This window comes from Notolepis coatsorum, assembly GCF_963971535.1.
Source record: "Notolepis coatsorum genome assembly, chromosome: 4".
NCBI lineage: Eukaryota > Metazoa > Chordata > Actinopteri > Aulopiformes > Paralepididae > Notolepis > Notolepis coatsorum.
Window position 1 is genome coordinate 206,437,036 of NC_140168.1, and position 16,882 is coordinate 206,453,917.

At 44.0% G+C, this 16,882-nt stretch overlaps 1 protein-coding gene across 1 annotated transcript in view; it reads right to left on the reverse strand.

Annotated features, from left to right (window-relative positions):
- LOC311226797 (sodium/potassium/calcium exchanger 2-like) overlaps positions 1-16,282 on the reverse strand; it is a gene marked incomplete at both ends in the record, with an annotated part of 156,977 nt that extends 140,695 nt beyond the window's left edge. Inside the window, 1 exon segment of the mRNA XM_084312201.1 lies at positions 15,377-16,282. Coding sequence (XP_084168327.1) covers positions 15,377-16,282 — 906 coding nt within the window.
- Positions 16,283-16,882: the final 600 nt, after the last annotated feature.

The window sequence follows — 16,882 nt, forward strand, 5'->3', positions numbered from 1 at the left end:
GTCATTGCACATACATCCACATGCACACACTCACTTTAAACATTCACTTAGACACTTTACACACTGTTTAACACTACACCATATTATATCTATGTATTACTAAAAGATTTGCACTACATCTCTATCTAATTTTTGCATTTTGTAGCATTTTGTACTTTAGTTTTGTATATTTTGTATAGTGTTTAGTCTTTATTATTTTTACTGTATGAAGCACAATCTAGGAGGCTCATACAGAACCAAGCATTTCACTGTAATGTACATGTACCTTATATGTGACAAATAAAACAAAACTTGAAACTTGAAACATAACAATGTTGTCCAAGTTTAGCCCATAGATGAGAATAATTAACTTACCACTATGATACAAAGCTAGAAGCAGCTAGCCTCTGCCTCATTCCATTTCAAAAGAGTGGGGTTTAGTAAGCGTCTTGTTGCCCGTCACCTACATCATGTCTATATAAAAATATTGACATATTGACACTTAAACGTTCACTATATAGAAATGGGAAAACCAGAGAAGTGAAGAAATTCTATATTTTTACAATTGAATAAACAAACTGTCCTTATTTCTGTATGTACACTGGACATGGCTGTAAATGTGGGAAATATCAGTTGCCTTTCGAGTTTAAATAAAGGTTTGAAATTAAATTAAATTACATAGAGGTCTGGTTTACTCCAGTGGTGCAGCTACCCTTTTGTTTCACGTTTTGATTGAGGACTGAGCCTTTAAACAAAGGCTGATGCTCGAACAGGCGAATCCAGCTCACAGCTCCGGGGTTGGTGACGAACGCAATCTCCGCTACGCCACCTAACCGCTATTATTATTCTTTTTAATAAAAAACATGTTTAGTCTCGCCACTCAGTTACAGCCTCACAAGTTGGGGTGAGTTTTTTCTAAACAAAAAAAGCTAACGTTAGTGCTAGCTGGTTAGACTTATTGATTGATTGATTGAAAACCTTTATTTATCCCCAAGGGGAGATTCAGGTGTCCATCACAGCTAGGGTGACCAGATCCCAATAAACCAAATGTGGGACAAATGGTATGTTTGTGAGGGACAATGTGGGACACCCCCCCCCCCCCAGTGCAGCCCCCTCCCCTTTTTGGTGGACTGTCCCTGTCGCCTCCTTCAAGGCTCATCCACCACTGTCCTCATTAAAATGACCACAAGCCTAATATGTTTTGCCCTTATTCATATTTTCTTTTTTTCCCCTTTTGTCTCTAATGGGTGTTAAGTACTCAAATAAATAAAATTACCACCCAGACTTACTATCACTTATGATTATAGGTCTGGACCCGCAGTCTTATCACACACGCACGCGCACACACACACACACACACACACACACACACACACACACACACACACACACACACACACACACACACACACACACACACACACACACACACACACACACACACACACACACACACACACACACACACCACACACACACACACACACACACACACACACACACACACACACACACACACACACACACACACACACACACACACACACACACACACACACACACACACACACACACACACACACACACACACAGCTCTCCCCCCTCTCTCTTACTCTGCCCCCCACAGATTCTGGACTAACCCCCTCTTCCACACAAAGTAAAGTGTCTGTGTCACACACACAGACACACACTGCCACTTTACTTTACTGCCATTAATTAGTTTATTTATTTAGTGTACATCATATTAGTTTACTGCCATATCCATCATCTCACTGCCACTTTACTGCCATTATTGTATTATTGTATTTTACTGCCATTATTTATTATTCATACTTACTATGTACCACTGCTGCTAAAAGTGTTGCACTAAGTTCTCGTTTACCTCTATTTACATTCACTCATACATTCACTTTTTTTTAGCTACTGTCTACATTGTATATAGTCCTGTATACTGTCCATATGTTACTTTATAGTGTACTATGTTACTTTATGTTTATAGTGTACTATATGTTACTTTATGTTTATATTAGATCTTGTTCTTTATATACACTGTGGTTGTTGTCAGTTGTTGTCAACGATATTGCATGAATTATTTACTCACATTAGTGTCACATGGTCTACATTAACGTGACGTCGCGTCTCGTTGTCGTCATGAAAAAAAGCTTTGTTGACGAACATCTTTAGTCATAAACATTTTAAAATTTTAATTAACACTGACGACAATCTAACGCAAAAGCATCTAATCGAAAGGAAACCGGTAATAAAAAGAAACCGAATTCATCTGTTAGAAAGGAAAGGATTACAGTGTAAAGGCGTGCAATGCTTTAATTGATAATAAAGTACCTTTTGTCTTTATGTCTGTTGTTGTAAAATGCCTATTATATCTGGTGTGAAAGTTGTGGGAATGTTTTAAGAATTCCCACATGCTCCTGCGGCTGGGCCCCCAGGACAGTTGAGTCCGTGTTCGTGGAACACGCACCAATCTCTCCTGAAGCTAAACGTTAGCGAGAGAGAGAACCCTCCAATCAGTACAGGATGAGAATTCACATTATGTTCTCCCTGCGCCCCGGGACAGTCGAGTCTGTGAACACGCAACCACTCTCTCCTGAAGCTAGAGGTAAGAGAGAGAGAGAGTACGCTCCCATCAGTGATGTCACTGGGATGTAAAGTCTGGAGCTGCTCCGTAGGCAATGAATGGGACTCTGACTTTATGACGCCATCAAACACCTGCGTGAGCCCCCTTGCACCCAAATGAGGTTTATATTCTAGCATTGTTAGAAGGTCTGGAACTGAATTAAAAACTAATCTCCTCGTAAGATCTCACACAAACATTTACAGCGTCATAATAAAGTCATTTATTGTCTGCGAAGCAGCCCCCGATTTTACATCCCAGTGACATCACTGATCGGAGGGTTCTCTCTCTCTCTTATCTCTAGCTTCAGGAGAGAGCTTCACTGCCCTGGGGCGCAGGGAGAACATAATGTGAATTCTTAAAATGGCTGGCATTCCCCTTTATCTCCCCCCCCCCCCCCCCCCCCCCCACACAGTTATCAGTAAAACACAGTGGTATTATTTTACTGTGTGCCAGCAGACTTCCTTATCCTGCCCTGACTGACTCATTCCTCAAACTGCCGCCGGGGTTTATGTAAGCTCCAACATGTCACCAAGACTTTGTGTTGAGTTGCCAACAGCAGCGGCGAGCAGTTAATAAATGATTTCAGGACACTTTCTTCAAGATTACAGGAGCAATTTTGGTAGAAAGATGTACCGAGTGGAGAGAGCACAGGAAACATCCTGAATATTGTCATCCCCGGCCGCCTGTATATTTTACCCAACGGAGTTTCACTTCCGCGTTCGGTTGGCGCGATCTGATTGGCCACTGACGTTTTTTTCAGCGCCAATCGCGTTACTCCTAACAAACTGGTTAAGCTTGGCGACTCTTTCGAAGTTGGTTAAGGTTAGGGTTAAGGTTAGGGTTAGGGTTAGTTGGTTAAGGTTAGGGTTAAGGTTAGGGTTAGGGTTAGTTGGTTAAGGTTAGGGTTAGGGTAAGTGTTAGTTGGTTAAGGTTAGGGTTAGGGTGACAGCCTGCTGGCGCGATTGTTAGGAGTAACGCGATTGGCGCTGAAAAATATGTCAGTGGCCAATCAGATCACGCAAACCCAACGCGGAAGTGAAACTCCGTTGGGTAAAATATACATGCCCCCACGCAAACACACATGAATGCTCCAAAAAAAACTCCTTAGGTAGGGTGGTGGTGAAGGCCTTCACCTCTGGCCTTCCTACTGTCTCAATAAAGAACCTTCTCTCCTGTGTCTCCCCTACTCTGTCTCCCTCTCAGCCTTCCTACTGTCTCAATAAAGAACCTTCTCTCCTGTGTCTCCCCTACTCTGTCTCCCTCTCAGCCTTCCTACTGTCTCAATAAAGAACCTTCTCTCCTGTGTCTCCTCTACTCTGTCTCCCTCTCGGCCTTCTTACTGTCTCAATAAAGAACCTTCTCTCCTGTCTCCCCTACTCTGTCTCCCTCTCAGCCTTCCTACTGTCTCAATAAAGAACCTTCTCTCCTGGCTGTCTCCCCTACTCTGTCTCCCTCTCAGCCTTCTAATACTGTCTCAATAAAGAACCTTCTCTCCTGTGTCTCTCCTACTCTGTCTCCCTCTCAGCCTTCCTACTGTCTCAATAAAGAACCTTCTCTCCTGTGTCTCTCCTACTCTGTCTCCCTCTCTGCCTTCCTACTGTCTCAATAAAGAACCTTCTCTCCTGTCTCCCATGCTCTGTCTCCCTCTCAGCCTTCTTACTGTCTCAATAAAGAACCTTCTCTCCTGTGTCTCCCCTACTCTGTCTCCCTCTCGGCCTTCCTACTGTCTCAATAAATAACCTTCTCTCCTGTGTCTCCTCTACTCTGTCTCCCTCTCAGCCTTCCTACTGTCTCAATAAAGAACCTTCTCTCCTGTGTCTCCTCTACTCTGTCTCCCTCTCGGCCTTCCTACTGTCTCAATAAAGAACCTTCTCTCCTGTCTCCCCTACTCTGTCTCCCTCTCAACCGTCCTACTGTCTCAATAAAGAACCTTCTCTCCTGTGTATCCCCTACTCTGTCTCCTTCTCTGCCTTCCTACTGTCTCAATAAAGCACCTTATATCCCATGGCTCCCCTGCTCTGTCTCTCTCTCAGCCTCCCTACTGTATCATTCATTACATTACATTGACATCAGTATCAAAAAATAACCTGCTCTCCCGTGTCTCCCCTACTCTGTCTCCCTCTCAGCCTTCCTACTGTCTCAATTAGTGATGCACCGATGTGAAAATTGTGGCCGATACCGATAACCGATATTAATATTGCTGTTCTGGCCGATACCGATATTTACTGATGTCGATATCTCTGTATAGAAAACACTTTATGATTAAATAAAGAGCTATTTTCCAAAACGCATTTTTTTATTTTTAGAAATTACTGATATTTTGAAACTATTTAAGACCATATCATGTAAAGGAAAATAATAATAAAAAAAATATATATAATAATATATATATATATATATTTTTTATATCTGCCCTATCTTGATATCGGACCGATACCGATGTGTAAAAAAATTACCATATCGGCCGATATTATATCGGCGGCCTATATATCGTGCATCACTAGTCTCAATAAAGAATCTTCTCCCCTTGTCTCTCCTACTCTGCCTCCCTCTCAGCCTCCCTACCGTCTCCCCTACTCCATCTCCCTCTCAGCCTCAGGTCTCAATAAAGAAATAAAGAAACACCACTAAGGGGAGTGGACACCTCATTCTCCTTGTGAGGAACAAAACAAAACAGAAAGCTCCTCCTCCACTTAGCATGCACACAGCACTTAACCCCCCCTCCGCTTCTCACGGCCCCAGAGAGACAGTATGCATTTTGCTCTCCTCCTATTTGGTTTCCCTTTCAAGCCTGTGTAATGGCACAGCAATAACATAGTGTGTGCAGTTGTGTTAATTGGATCGAGGGCTTGTTGTTGTGGATTCGGTTTGTTGGGACTGAGGGCACAAAGTAGTGTCAGCCAGAACAACACCATAAATAGAAACTGTGGGTAATCTCATAATATAGACCGCCTATTAAGTTATTTGGTGGTGGACTGGTGGTGGTGGACTGGTGGTGATGGAGGAGGGGTGCCAGCTATAGAGGTGCCAGCTGAGAGCAACTAGAGACAGACAGCTGGGAGACGGGAGTGTATAGTACTGACAGTGTTACATATTGTCCCCCAGGACAAGACAAATCCTGTGGTCTGAGGAATGATCCAAGGGCAAGACCTGGTTTCACTATAAAGAGCAAGACCTAGTTTCACTATGAAGGGCAAGACCTGGTTTCACTATAAAGAGCAAGACCTAGTTTCACTATGAAGAACAAGACCTGGTTTCACTATGAAGAACAAGACCTGGTTTCACTATGAAGGGCAAGACCTGGTTTCACTATAAAGAGCAAGACCTGGTTTCACTATGAAGAACAAGACCTGGTTTCACTATGAAGAACAAGACCTGGTTTCACTATGAAGAACAAGACCTGGTTTCACTATGAAGAACAAGACCTGGTTTCACTATGAAGAACAAGACCTGGTTTCACTATGAAGGGCAAGACCTGGTTTCACTATAAAGAGCAAGACCTGGTTTCACTATGAAGAACAAGACCTGGTTTCACTATGATGAGCAAGTTTCACTGTTTTTATACAGAACCTACTATATTACCATCAATTATGTAATGCGATGGAAAAGCAGGTCACTAGTCTGCACGCCACAAAGTTGCAGATAAGTTCTGGAAGCGTGCAGCATCACACGGTCGACCGGGGTACTTTCAGGTTCCACACTTGTCTCCCAGTCTCTGCACCACCCAATGTTGTCATTAGCACCCAATGGGTACCCCCCCCCCCCCCCCCCCCCCACCACCACCAACACTCACACATACACATCTCAGTGTACCTTCTCTATGCGAACCCATCCCTGTCGAAAGGTGAGGCTCACCGCAGCTTTGATTGGTCGATATGGCCGAAAATGTCCCATCATGATAAAAACTATTTTGGGTGGTAATGATATACTGTATCATCTTCGTTTTTTCTTGTAATATCATCTAAAGAAAATGCTTTATGCGTGCAAGAGTTCTGTGGGAAAGCAAGATTCCCGCCATGGTTAGTGTATATCATTCATGTGATGCAACGCATAGGCTGCCCAACCTTTACCCAACAGGCATTTCTCAAAGTTTGGTCCGGTTTCCTAACCAACCTACAAAACACACAGTACTTTAATTTTAACCCTTTCACTGCCACACGACAGAAGGTTAACCGTCGGTAGTGTGATAGTAAAGGGTTAACCTTCTGTCGTGTGGCAGTGAAAGGGTCAACCTGCTGTCGTGTGGCAGTGAAAGGGTTAACCTTCTGTGTATTGTCGCAGTGAAAGGGTTAACCGTTTGGTAGTGCGGCAGTGAAAGGGTTAAGAAGGTAAAACTGCCCCCCCTCCTCCCCTCTAGGCTAAGCAGTCAAGTGATGAATGACAGCTTGTTGAAAGCTTGCTCAGCTACTGGTTGCGAGACAAGATTCCAAATTATATTTCCGTGTTCCGTTCCTTCTTGGGAGGTAGCGCTCAATAGATTTGCCCTCCGTCATCAAAACGTTGAGAACCCCTGCCTGTAGTACGACCATAATATTCCTATTTGACTGAAGTATTTACAGCCGGGCACATCATTGTGTCGTGCGCCCAATTCGCCCATCCTTTAGAAATGACACGGTACATTTATACACCTCAGCACAAACTTCCGCCCCCCGTATTTCATTTCTACCCGGTATATCTCCCCAACGCCAGTCCACCGCCGCTCCCCAGACGCGAGCACTTCAGTTGTCACCCTGGGGGCCGCCCGTAGCGCTCACATCCTGCTGACTTCTGCCCGTGTCAGCGATTTAATACACCACGGGGACAGCCCAATGTTGTAACGTACCAAATGATTTCAGGGAAGCCCGTTTTTTTATCAAGTGCTTTTAGCTCAAGGGCGCGATGTCAAGCGACGTCCTATTCTCCGTAAAGGCCGGGCCCCACTACTAAAAAGAGATAGTCGACGTTTTGATGGTCATTGGGTATCTGCTCTTTACCAGACGACCCGATGGGGATTAGAAGCTACAAGCCCGCTGGCGGTTTCAGAAAGGAAAGCTACCGTGACGATAAACATGCTAACATTACATATTGCTGTTGCATACATCTGATTAGCACTATTACTCAGTACTCAGTAGTACTAATTTATATATTTAATATCCAGTTTAATCACCTGTACATTGTATATTACTGTTGCACTTTACTGTTACATTTGCACTCTGGATGGATGCCAAACTTCTTTCGTTGTACTGTACTTGTGTTGTATGATGACAATACATTTGAATCTAATCTAACATGCCGTTTTACGGAAACGAAGGGACAGATATTTAAACGTTTTCCTCCGGTGAGTGTCTGATGACTACTAAAAAACAAATACATTAAATATTAGATATCCCTAGATTAAAAGGATATCTAGTAATAACGTACTTGCACTCATTTTGGATATTGCCAAGGAACAAAAGACAATTGAGCAACCTGCTAAGTGACTGCTAGACACACACACACACACACACACACACACACACACACACACACACACACACACACCTACACACACACACACACACACACACACACACACACACACACACACACACACACACACACACACACACACACACACACACACACCTACACACACACACACACACACACACACACACACACACACACACACACACACACACACACACACACACACACACACACACACACACACACACACACACACACACACACACACACACACCACCTTGCGAATTAAATCTCAGAATGACGTCTGCAAGTACTCACGTCCCATAGCATCACAAAATCTTAGCTTTAAAAAAGGTGTTATGGAATTTACCTAAAAATATTTGTGACTAAGCTCTGCATGACTCAGACTACAAAAGGAAAGCGGTTAAGTGATGAAGCCATATAAGCCATGGCCTTCAGCAGATGTTTTACAACAGATGTAGTAGCCTTTGTAAGCCTGCTACTCTGTAAAAAGCCATTAGTTCGTCTAAACTTATATTTTCAAGTTGTAACCTTCATGCATTGGCTTGGTTTAGTTGAATCAAATAAATAGGAGTGATGTGAACTTGATCATTAATATTAACTCTAATTAGTTGCAATGCAAAAAGGTTATTGGAGAATATAATAATTTATGATTTATTTTATTTGTACAGTGTACCTCCATGCAAGTACTGGTACATGTTATGATAAATATGTCCCAACACTGGTATATGTATGTATTGTACATAGTGAAACAGCAGGCAACAGCTGGTGGTGGACTTCCGGAGGGGCAAGAAGAGGCCCCCCCTGATTCCCATCACCATCCGAGGGGAGGAGGTGGAGGTGGTGGAGTCATATAAGTTCCTTGGGGTACACCTGAACAATAAACTGGACTGGTCGGACAACACAGAGGCCCTCTACAGGAAGAGACAGAGCAGGCTGTTCTTCCTGGGGAGACTCAGGTCCTTCAATGTTTGCAATAGACTGCTGCAGTCATTCTACCAGTCTGTAGTGGCCAGCGTCCTCTTCTATGCTGTGGCATTCTGGGGGGGCTACATCGAGGGACACCAACAAACTGAACAAGCTGGTGAGGAAGGCTAGCTCCGTGGTGGGAGTCGAGCTGCTCAGACTAGAGGTGATGGCAGAGAGGGGGATGAGAAGGAAGCTGGCTGCTATCCTGGAGAATCCCTCCCACCCCCTCTACGGCGAGCTAGTCAAGATGAGAAGCACCTTCGGTCACAGACTCATACCCCCCCGACACTCAACTAACCGCCTCTGCCAGTCCTTCATACCAGCGGCCATCAGGCTTCACAACAGTGGGCAGGGACTGCTGCCAGACATCCAACTACAACTACTAGGAACCTAAAAAGGACAATAACACTACCTTATGCATACTGCACCTTATGTGAATACTGTATATTTCAGTTAGTTAGTTAGTTAATTATTAGGGCTGTACCGAATGCTTCGAAGCTTCCGTCATAATGTTGACATTCGAATTCTAAATCAACATTTGAATAAAAAGAATTAAATAAAAAATTTAAAAAATATATATTTTATTTTTTTATAAATCTTTTTTGTATATATGTCTATTCAATCTGTTTAAACTAGGGCTGTCTTAAATGCTTCGAAGCTTCGAACGTTCGATTCGTTGGCACAAGCTTCGAACATAAAAAAAAAATCGAAGTTTAAAAAAATATATATATATATTAATTTTTTTTTTTTTACTTCGATTTGTGTGTGTGTGTAGGTGTGTGTGTGTGTGTGTGTGTGTGTGTGTGTGTGTGTGTGTGTGTGTGTGTGTGTGTGTGTGTGTGTGTGTGTGTGTGTGTGTGTGTGTGTGTGTGTGTGTGTGTGTGTGTGTGAACTACCCATCCCAGTTAGGACAGCCGAATCCCGTCCAATCTTTCGCCGTCGACTAAAGACTCACTTCTTCAACCATTATCTGAAATGATAAAAAAAAAAATCTAACCGTGACTAACCTTACTGTCATGCACTTGTCCTAATAAACTAACCTACACTGTAACACGCAACACTTTGATGAACATTGTTACTCAGCTGATAGAGTTGTACCCTTCTTGCTGTCTTGTCGTACAGAACTTGTAAGTCGCTTTGGATAAAAGCGTCAGCTAAATGACTAAATGTAAGTGTGTGTGTGTGTGTGTGTGTGTGTGTGTGTGTGTGTGTGTGTGTGTGTGTGTGTGTAGGTGTGTGTGTAGGTGTGTGTGTAGGTGTGTGTGTGTGCGCGCACCTTGTAGAATTCCACACATAAGAAAGAAAGATACTGGGATGAATAAACAAAATAGGAAATAAAATGTAGAAATGCATGCAATACATAAATAAATATGAATCTCCATATATGAAATATAACATTTAGATAAGGTGCTACTGAGATGTTTTGGTGAGTTCTTTGTTTTTTTGTGGAAGTTGCCCTTCTTAAAAATGCATGAACATTCACTGATAATTGGTCTGTAGTGGAGTCTACAAGGTCTACATTGCCGGACCATGTAGAATCCGGACCTTGTAGACTGACATAATTCTGTGCATAGTTTAGTCTACACAGGCCATATTTCAAATAATCAAAATCTTACTTCATTCATCTTAAACATTCTTGATTTGGGGGATTGGTAGTTCCCATGAAATCTGAAGTTGTTCAAACGACAACAGCGATCCACCTTGAATTAAATCACACAGCCGAGTGAAACCTTGTTGGATGCGTCAGTCACGAAAGGGGCTACTTAATTAATTAATCCAACCCACTTTATTTATAGAGCACATTTAAAAACAACAACGTTTACGAAAGTGCTGTACAAGTCCCACAACATAAGATTAAAAAAAAAAAAAAAAAAAAAAAAAAATTCGAAGCTTCGAATTAAAATCGAAGCTCGGCCCCGAAGCTTCGATTGCCAAAAAAAGCTTCGAAGGTCAGCCCTAGTTTAAACCAATGGGTTTTTTCTTCACAGTTGCAGATAAAGTTTAGGCTACACTAATATTATACTATAAGACGTCACCATCACTTTCGTACCAACCTTGCCCTTATTGGATTATTTATATTTGATGAAACTGATGAGTTATATTCATTAAAGAAAGTTGATTTAATAAAAAAAATACTAATTTAATTAGATTAATCACTTTATTCACTTTATTTTTACTACCTGTACCTCCCCTCCCCCTCTCCCTCCCCCATGCTGGTATGATGCCTGAATTCCCCAAGGGGATCAATAAAGGAATATCTTATCTTATCTTAAACAACTGCAGTTACTGTACAGAGACTGTGGTCTCACTCTAAGCTGGGTGGTGGTATAGCCTACCTACTACCAATAGATACTATAAACAGGAAAGATGATAGAAAGGAACGCGTTTAAAGTAGCGCCAATGGGGTGGAAATGGAACCGTTCCTGTCTCCTATGTGGGCGGGACCTATACCAGACGATATGCAGACCTATACGCCGACGAGATGCTGTCGTTCTATCGACACTGTAAGATCAAAGTCTCGAACAAGGGCGGCTAGGTGGTGTAGTGGACAAGGCGCTCGCCATCAACGCTGGAGACGCTGGGTTCGAATCCAGCTCTCGGCGTTGCTATCAGCTTGGCTGGTCGTTCATACTAACACAATTGGCAGTGTTAGGGGTGGGAAGCTGGTGGGTGGGTCCTGGGCGTTGTGGACAGCGACCCCTACAGTTCGGTCGGGGCGCCTGCACAGCGAGGGTAGGATCTGGAGGGAGGTAGTGTGACCTTCCACACGTTACACTCTCCCGGTGAGAATCTGCTCTGCCAGGCTGGCTGCCGGCTGGCTGCACATGCGTCGGAGGAAAGCATGTGACAGTCTCCGGCCTCCCGGACCAACAGTAGGGGGGAGTGCGCAACAACCAGGAAGGGGGTTGGGAATTGGCATAACGACTAACAGTGGGATGGGAGAAAAATCGGGAGGGGGGGGAAGATAAGAAAAAGAAAAAAGAAAAAATCTCGAACAAACTCGTTTTGTGCCGGATCTACAGGTAAGATAAGATAAGATAAGATAAGATAAGATAAGATAAGATAAGATAAGATATTCTATTGATCCCCTTGGGGAAATTCAGGCATCATAAGCAGCATGGGGGAGAGGAGGTACAGGTATGGGCTAGGGATGTGCGTGAGCTATGAGAAAAATCGAAACAAATCGAATTTATAAATATTTATGAATTATTTTTCTTTTTTTTCCTTTACATATCTTTTCACATGTATGTGTACGATTATAACTGTTTGTTGGTTTCCTTAAACATATATACGTGAATGAACAAAAATAACTTAAAAAAAAGATAATAAAAAAAAATCAAATCTGGATTTTTCTTTCAAATGCCCATCCCTAGTATGGGCAGGAACCGCAGGATAATAGTAGAAAGACATAAATATAGGCAATACAATTTTATCTGAATATAAAAATATGAGAAAGAATAAACAGTGTAAACAATATAATAAGAAAATATGAGAAGAAATAAGAAAAGACTATTGCTATTTTTTAACACAACACAAGGGTTCAACGACATCACTGGTGGTGGCCATAATCAAACTTGTTTACTCTCAATAACCGTCAAACTAAATGAACGTGCGTTATCTAATCTAGAGTTTTTGGAATGCGTGCGAGAGATTATGCGCAAAATAAAATCGGCGTTGTTGTTGATTTCTTTGGTGATGTGGCCCTTTAAGAGGTCGATGCCTCAGCGGCATCAGAGAGGAGAGAGGCTCTATCTGCTCTGATGGATGAGGGAAATGAGACACGGCGAGGTTTGACCGACTCATCTGTCTCCCGCTCTTTTTGCCAGCAAAAGATGAGTTGTTCCTCAGCACCTCCCGCTCCACACACACACACACACACTACTCTTGTTCCTCAGCACCTCCCCCTCCACACACACACACACACTACTCTTGTTCCTCAGCACCTCCCGCTCCACACACACACACACACTACTCTTGTTCCTCAGCACCTCCCCCTCCACACACACACACACACACTACTCTTGTTCCTCAGCACCTCCCGCTCCACACACACACACACACTACTCTTGTTCCTCAGCACCTCCCCCTCCACACACACACACACACTACTCTTGCTCGAAGTACCCAGAACGGCTCAGTACCCAGACAAGGTCACCTGGGAGTCTGGGACCCTTCCAATGCTGCGGCACGACCTCCCTTAAAATGGTTGCACAGTTCCTATGGCGTGACGTTCAATTCAGATGAATGACATTCTAATTGAATACGACAAAAATTTTAAAAAAAATAACAATTTAAAGATATATAATAAATGCATAATAATAATAATTACATTTTACGTGGCACATAATCGAATAATAATTCTTGCTGGCCGGCCTCCTTGAGACAGAGGATTCTAGATAGCCATTCAATAGCTCGTTCTGAGTCTGCGTCTTGTGTGCCACAGATTAAATATCCCTCATACGCTGCGAGTAAATCCTGATTCAGCTTTACAGTAGAGTCTACAACCCGCCGGGGTTCATATCTCAGAAATTCATTCCCATGCCGTGTCACAAAAGAGTCTAAATCCATCCCGGATAATCTCTACACCGGCATCAAATTGCGCCACAGTGTCTTTTCCTTTGCCCTCGAGTGTCATTGAGCTCTGAACGTGGAGCCGCGTGACGCCTCCTCCGCTCCCGCTATTGTTTCCATCGAGGACATTTTGCTACAGGACCGCCGCACCAACGCTCACAGATCTCATTGTATGTCAACAACAAAGTACGGTCTTAGAATCACAGGTGGGCACAGTGACACGCCATCAAGGATAAAAAGGGTTCAACCCTTTCACTACCTCACTACCAAAGGGTTAACCCTTTCACTGTGACAATACGGAAGGTTAACCCTTGCACTACCTCACTACCAAAGGGTTAACCCTTTCACTGCGACAATACGGAAGGTTAACCCTTTCACTGCCAGACGACAAAGGGTTAACCCTTTCACTGTGACAATACGGAAGGTTAACCCTTTCACTGCCACACTACCAAAGGGTTAACCCTTTCACTGCGACAATACAGAAGGTTAACCCTTTCACTGCCAGCCGACAAAGGGTTAACCCTTTCACAACCACACTACAGAAGGTTAACCCTTTCACTACCACACTACACCGTCTGTAGTGTGGTAGTGAAAGGGTTAACCTTCTGTAGTGTGGTAGTGAAAGGGTTAAGTAAAAAAGTGTGGTATTTTTGCACATTTCCTGCGATGTATATCCATACGTGTCTCCATCAGGTCGGTAAATGTGGCGAGGAGAACGTGCCACAAGGATTCTTTTTAGTGCCTCCTGCCCCGCGCACTATGTTGTGATCTCTGTTGTGGGTTAAGGTGAGGTTTATAAACAAGGATTAGGATATAAACCTATTCACTGTATTAGAAGCTTTATTAACAGATGATTGGCCTCAGAAGTCTCATGTGTACCAACCTGATGGGGAATATGCCTCTTGTATTTACCATAACACACACACACACATTTCTTCAACATTAGGATATCAAAAATTTCTCCATCAATTTCCAGGAATTAAATCAAATACAAAAAAATTATAATAATATATATACAGTATATATATATATATATAATTAAAAAAAAAAAAAAATTGACGTAATTTGTCAAGCTTAACCCTTTTGATGTGGAATACTGTATGACAGCATTGTGACGCATCCGTCCCACAAAATAACTACCGTATGGCTGAAGCTACTCTACACTGTCAATGGGACATACAGGTCCATTTTAATTGTAGGATAGATAAGTCAGTTTCAAGAGAAATATAGCAGGTTTTTTGTTGTTGTTGATGATATTGTTGTCTTTTTCAATGGATTAAATCAGTGATTAGTCATATACCACTAAGACATAGAACATTAGTGACATACACTGGTGATAGACCAATTTATGGATCTCAATCACTGGAAATGTAATTTAGGTGATGAGAGTAAATTCAGGAAGACATGCCTCTGTTCACTAGGCAATGTACTGTTTGTATTGCCTAAAATGACAAAACAATATGGTGCATGTGTGTGTATGTGTGTGTATTTGTGCGGATGGTGTGTATGGATGGGTGTAGAAGGCTACATCAGTTGCTTGGCAACTTTAAATGCATCAAAGCTCTTGTATTGCTGCACACCTACATCTCTCACACTGACATTCTCCTAAGATTCTAATCATTCCATCCGTTGAGAAGACAAACTATGTGTGACGGGTTCCTTTCCCCCCTGTCGCCCGAGAGATGTTGTCGGGAGAGGAAGAGGGGGAGAGGGTGGGGAGTGGGGGGGAAGGAACAAATGGAGGGGACTCACCTTCGGCTGGACCTCCACGTCCACCACCTGGTTCTTGGTCATGCAGCCCTTGACCAGGCCCTCCACGGAGCTGTTGAACTTCATGAAGATGACGTAGGTGGCGTAGGCCGAGAGCAGCGCGATACTTTCCCACATGGAGATGGAGTTATCCAGGAAGAAGACGATGAGCATGATCAGGCCCACGATGTAGAAGGAGACGTCGCGGAAGAGGGGCCACCAGGTGAGGTTGAGGATCTCCTTGGAGAAGATGGCGCACATCCCGATGACGAAGAGGATGTTGAAGACCGCCGAGCCCACGATGGTGCCGATGCCCACGTTGCTGTGCGAGATGAACACGCCGATGACGGACGTGAAGAGCTCCGGCGCGGAGCCGCCCGCCGCCATGAAGGTGGCGCCCGCCACGTCGTCCGAGATGGCCAGCTTCTCTGTGATGACCGTCAGCGCCGGCACGAAGAACTCGTCGCACACGATGGCCAAGGCGATGAACATGTAGAGCATGCCGAACATGTGGAGCACCACCGCGCCCTGGCGCCTCTCCTTCAGGGTGAAAAGGTCCGTGGGGTAGTCCCCCCCCTGGCTCTCGTTGCCGTCCGCCGACGACTTCATGGCCACGGGCGTGTCGGCGGAGACGTTGGGGTCCCTCTGGTGCTGGGTGAAGAGCAGAGTCCTGTGGGGGGCCGACTGGTGGAGGCTGGGGAGCAGGGGCTCGAAGCCCCCCGAGCTCCAGATCAAGGCACTGAAGGAGAAGGAGGCGGTGCTGAGCACCACCAGGCTGAGGATGAACCCCAGGATTCGCATGGGCCTCATTTTCCTCCGTAGCCGCTGGCGGCCCTGCGTCTTGCAGGCGGCGGCGCCCAATATGGGCCTACACTCCACCATATCCATGCAGGGTTGGTCCAAACCCATTGCTCTGCGGCGTGCCTGTGCGCGTGTCCTCACTCTTAACGGCTGGATAGAAAGAGGGGAGAGTGGGGGGGGTGCAGGCTTTTACCGGAGACAATACATGGTGTTGTCTTTGGCTTCAAACGGGGTGAGAAGGATTCTACCGCAGTCGGTCTCCAGGGTCTGGTTTACCAGCTGGTGTCTTCATCTCTGCTAGCGAAATGTCAAAAGAAATTGAAAGAAAAAACATTATTGCACCAGAAAAGAGAACTGTGATGTAAGCACAGTAAAATACAATGTCATGATGACTGGATACCAAACAGGTCATATTAATTAAAAGTGTTGTCCTTTTAGGTATAAGTAAGGGACTTTATCGATCCCTAAAAGGTACATTTTACTGGATGTGACAGGCACAAACAGAGACAGAGAGGCAAGCTTTTGAAAGTTAACAGTCATCATGATAGGAAGGATAGGCTAAAGTGTGAAACCTATTTTACACTAGTAGAACAGTCTTACCTCTATCTAAAGTCACCTACAAACAAGCTAGCAACCATTGCTCTCCTTGTCATCTGCTGTCAACACCACCATTCCTGCCAGGTGTCATGCTCCTCATTCACTGCCATT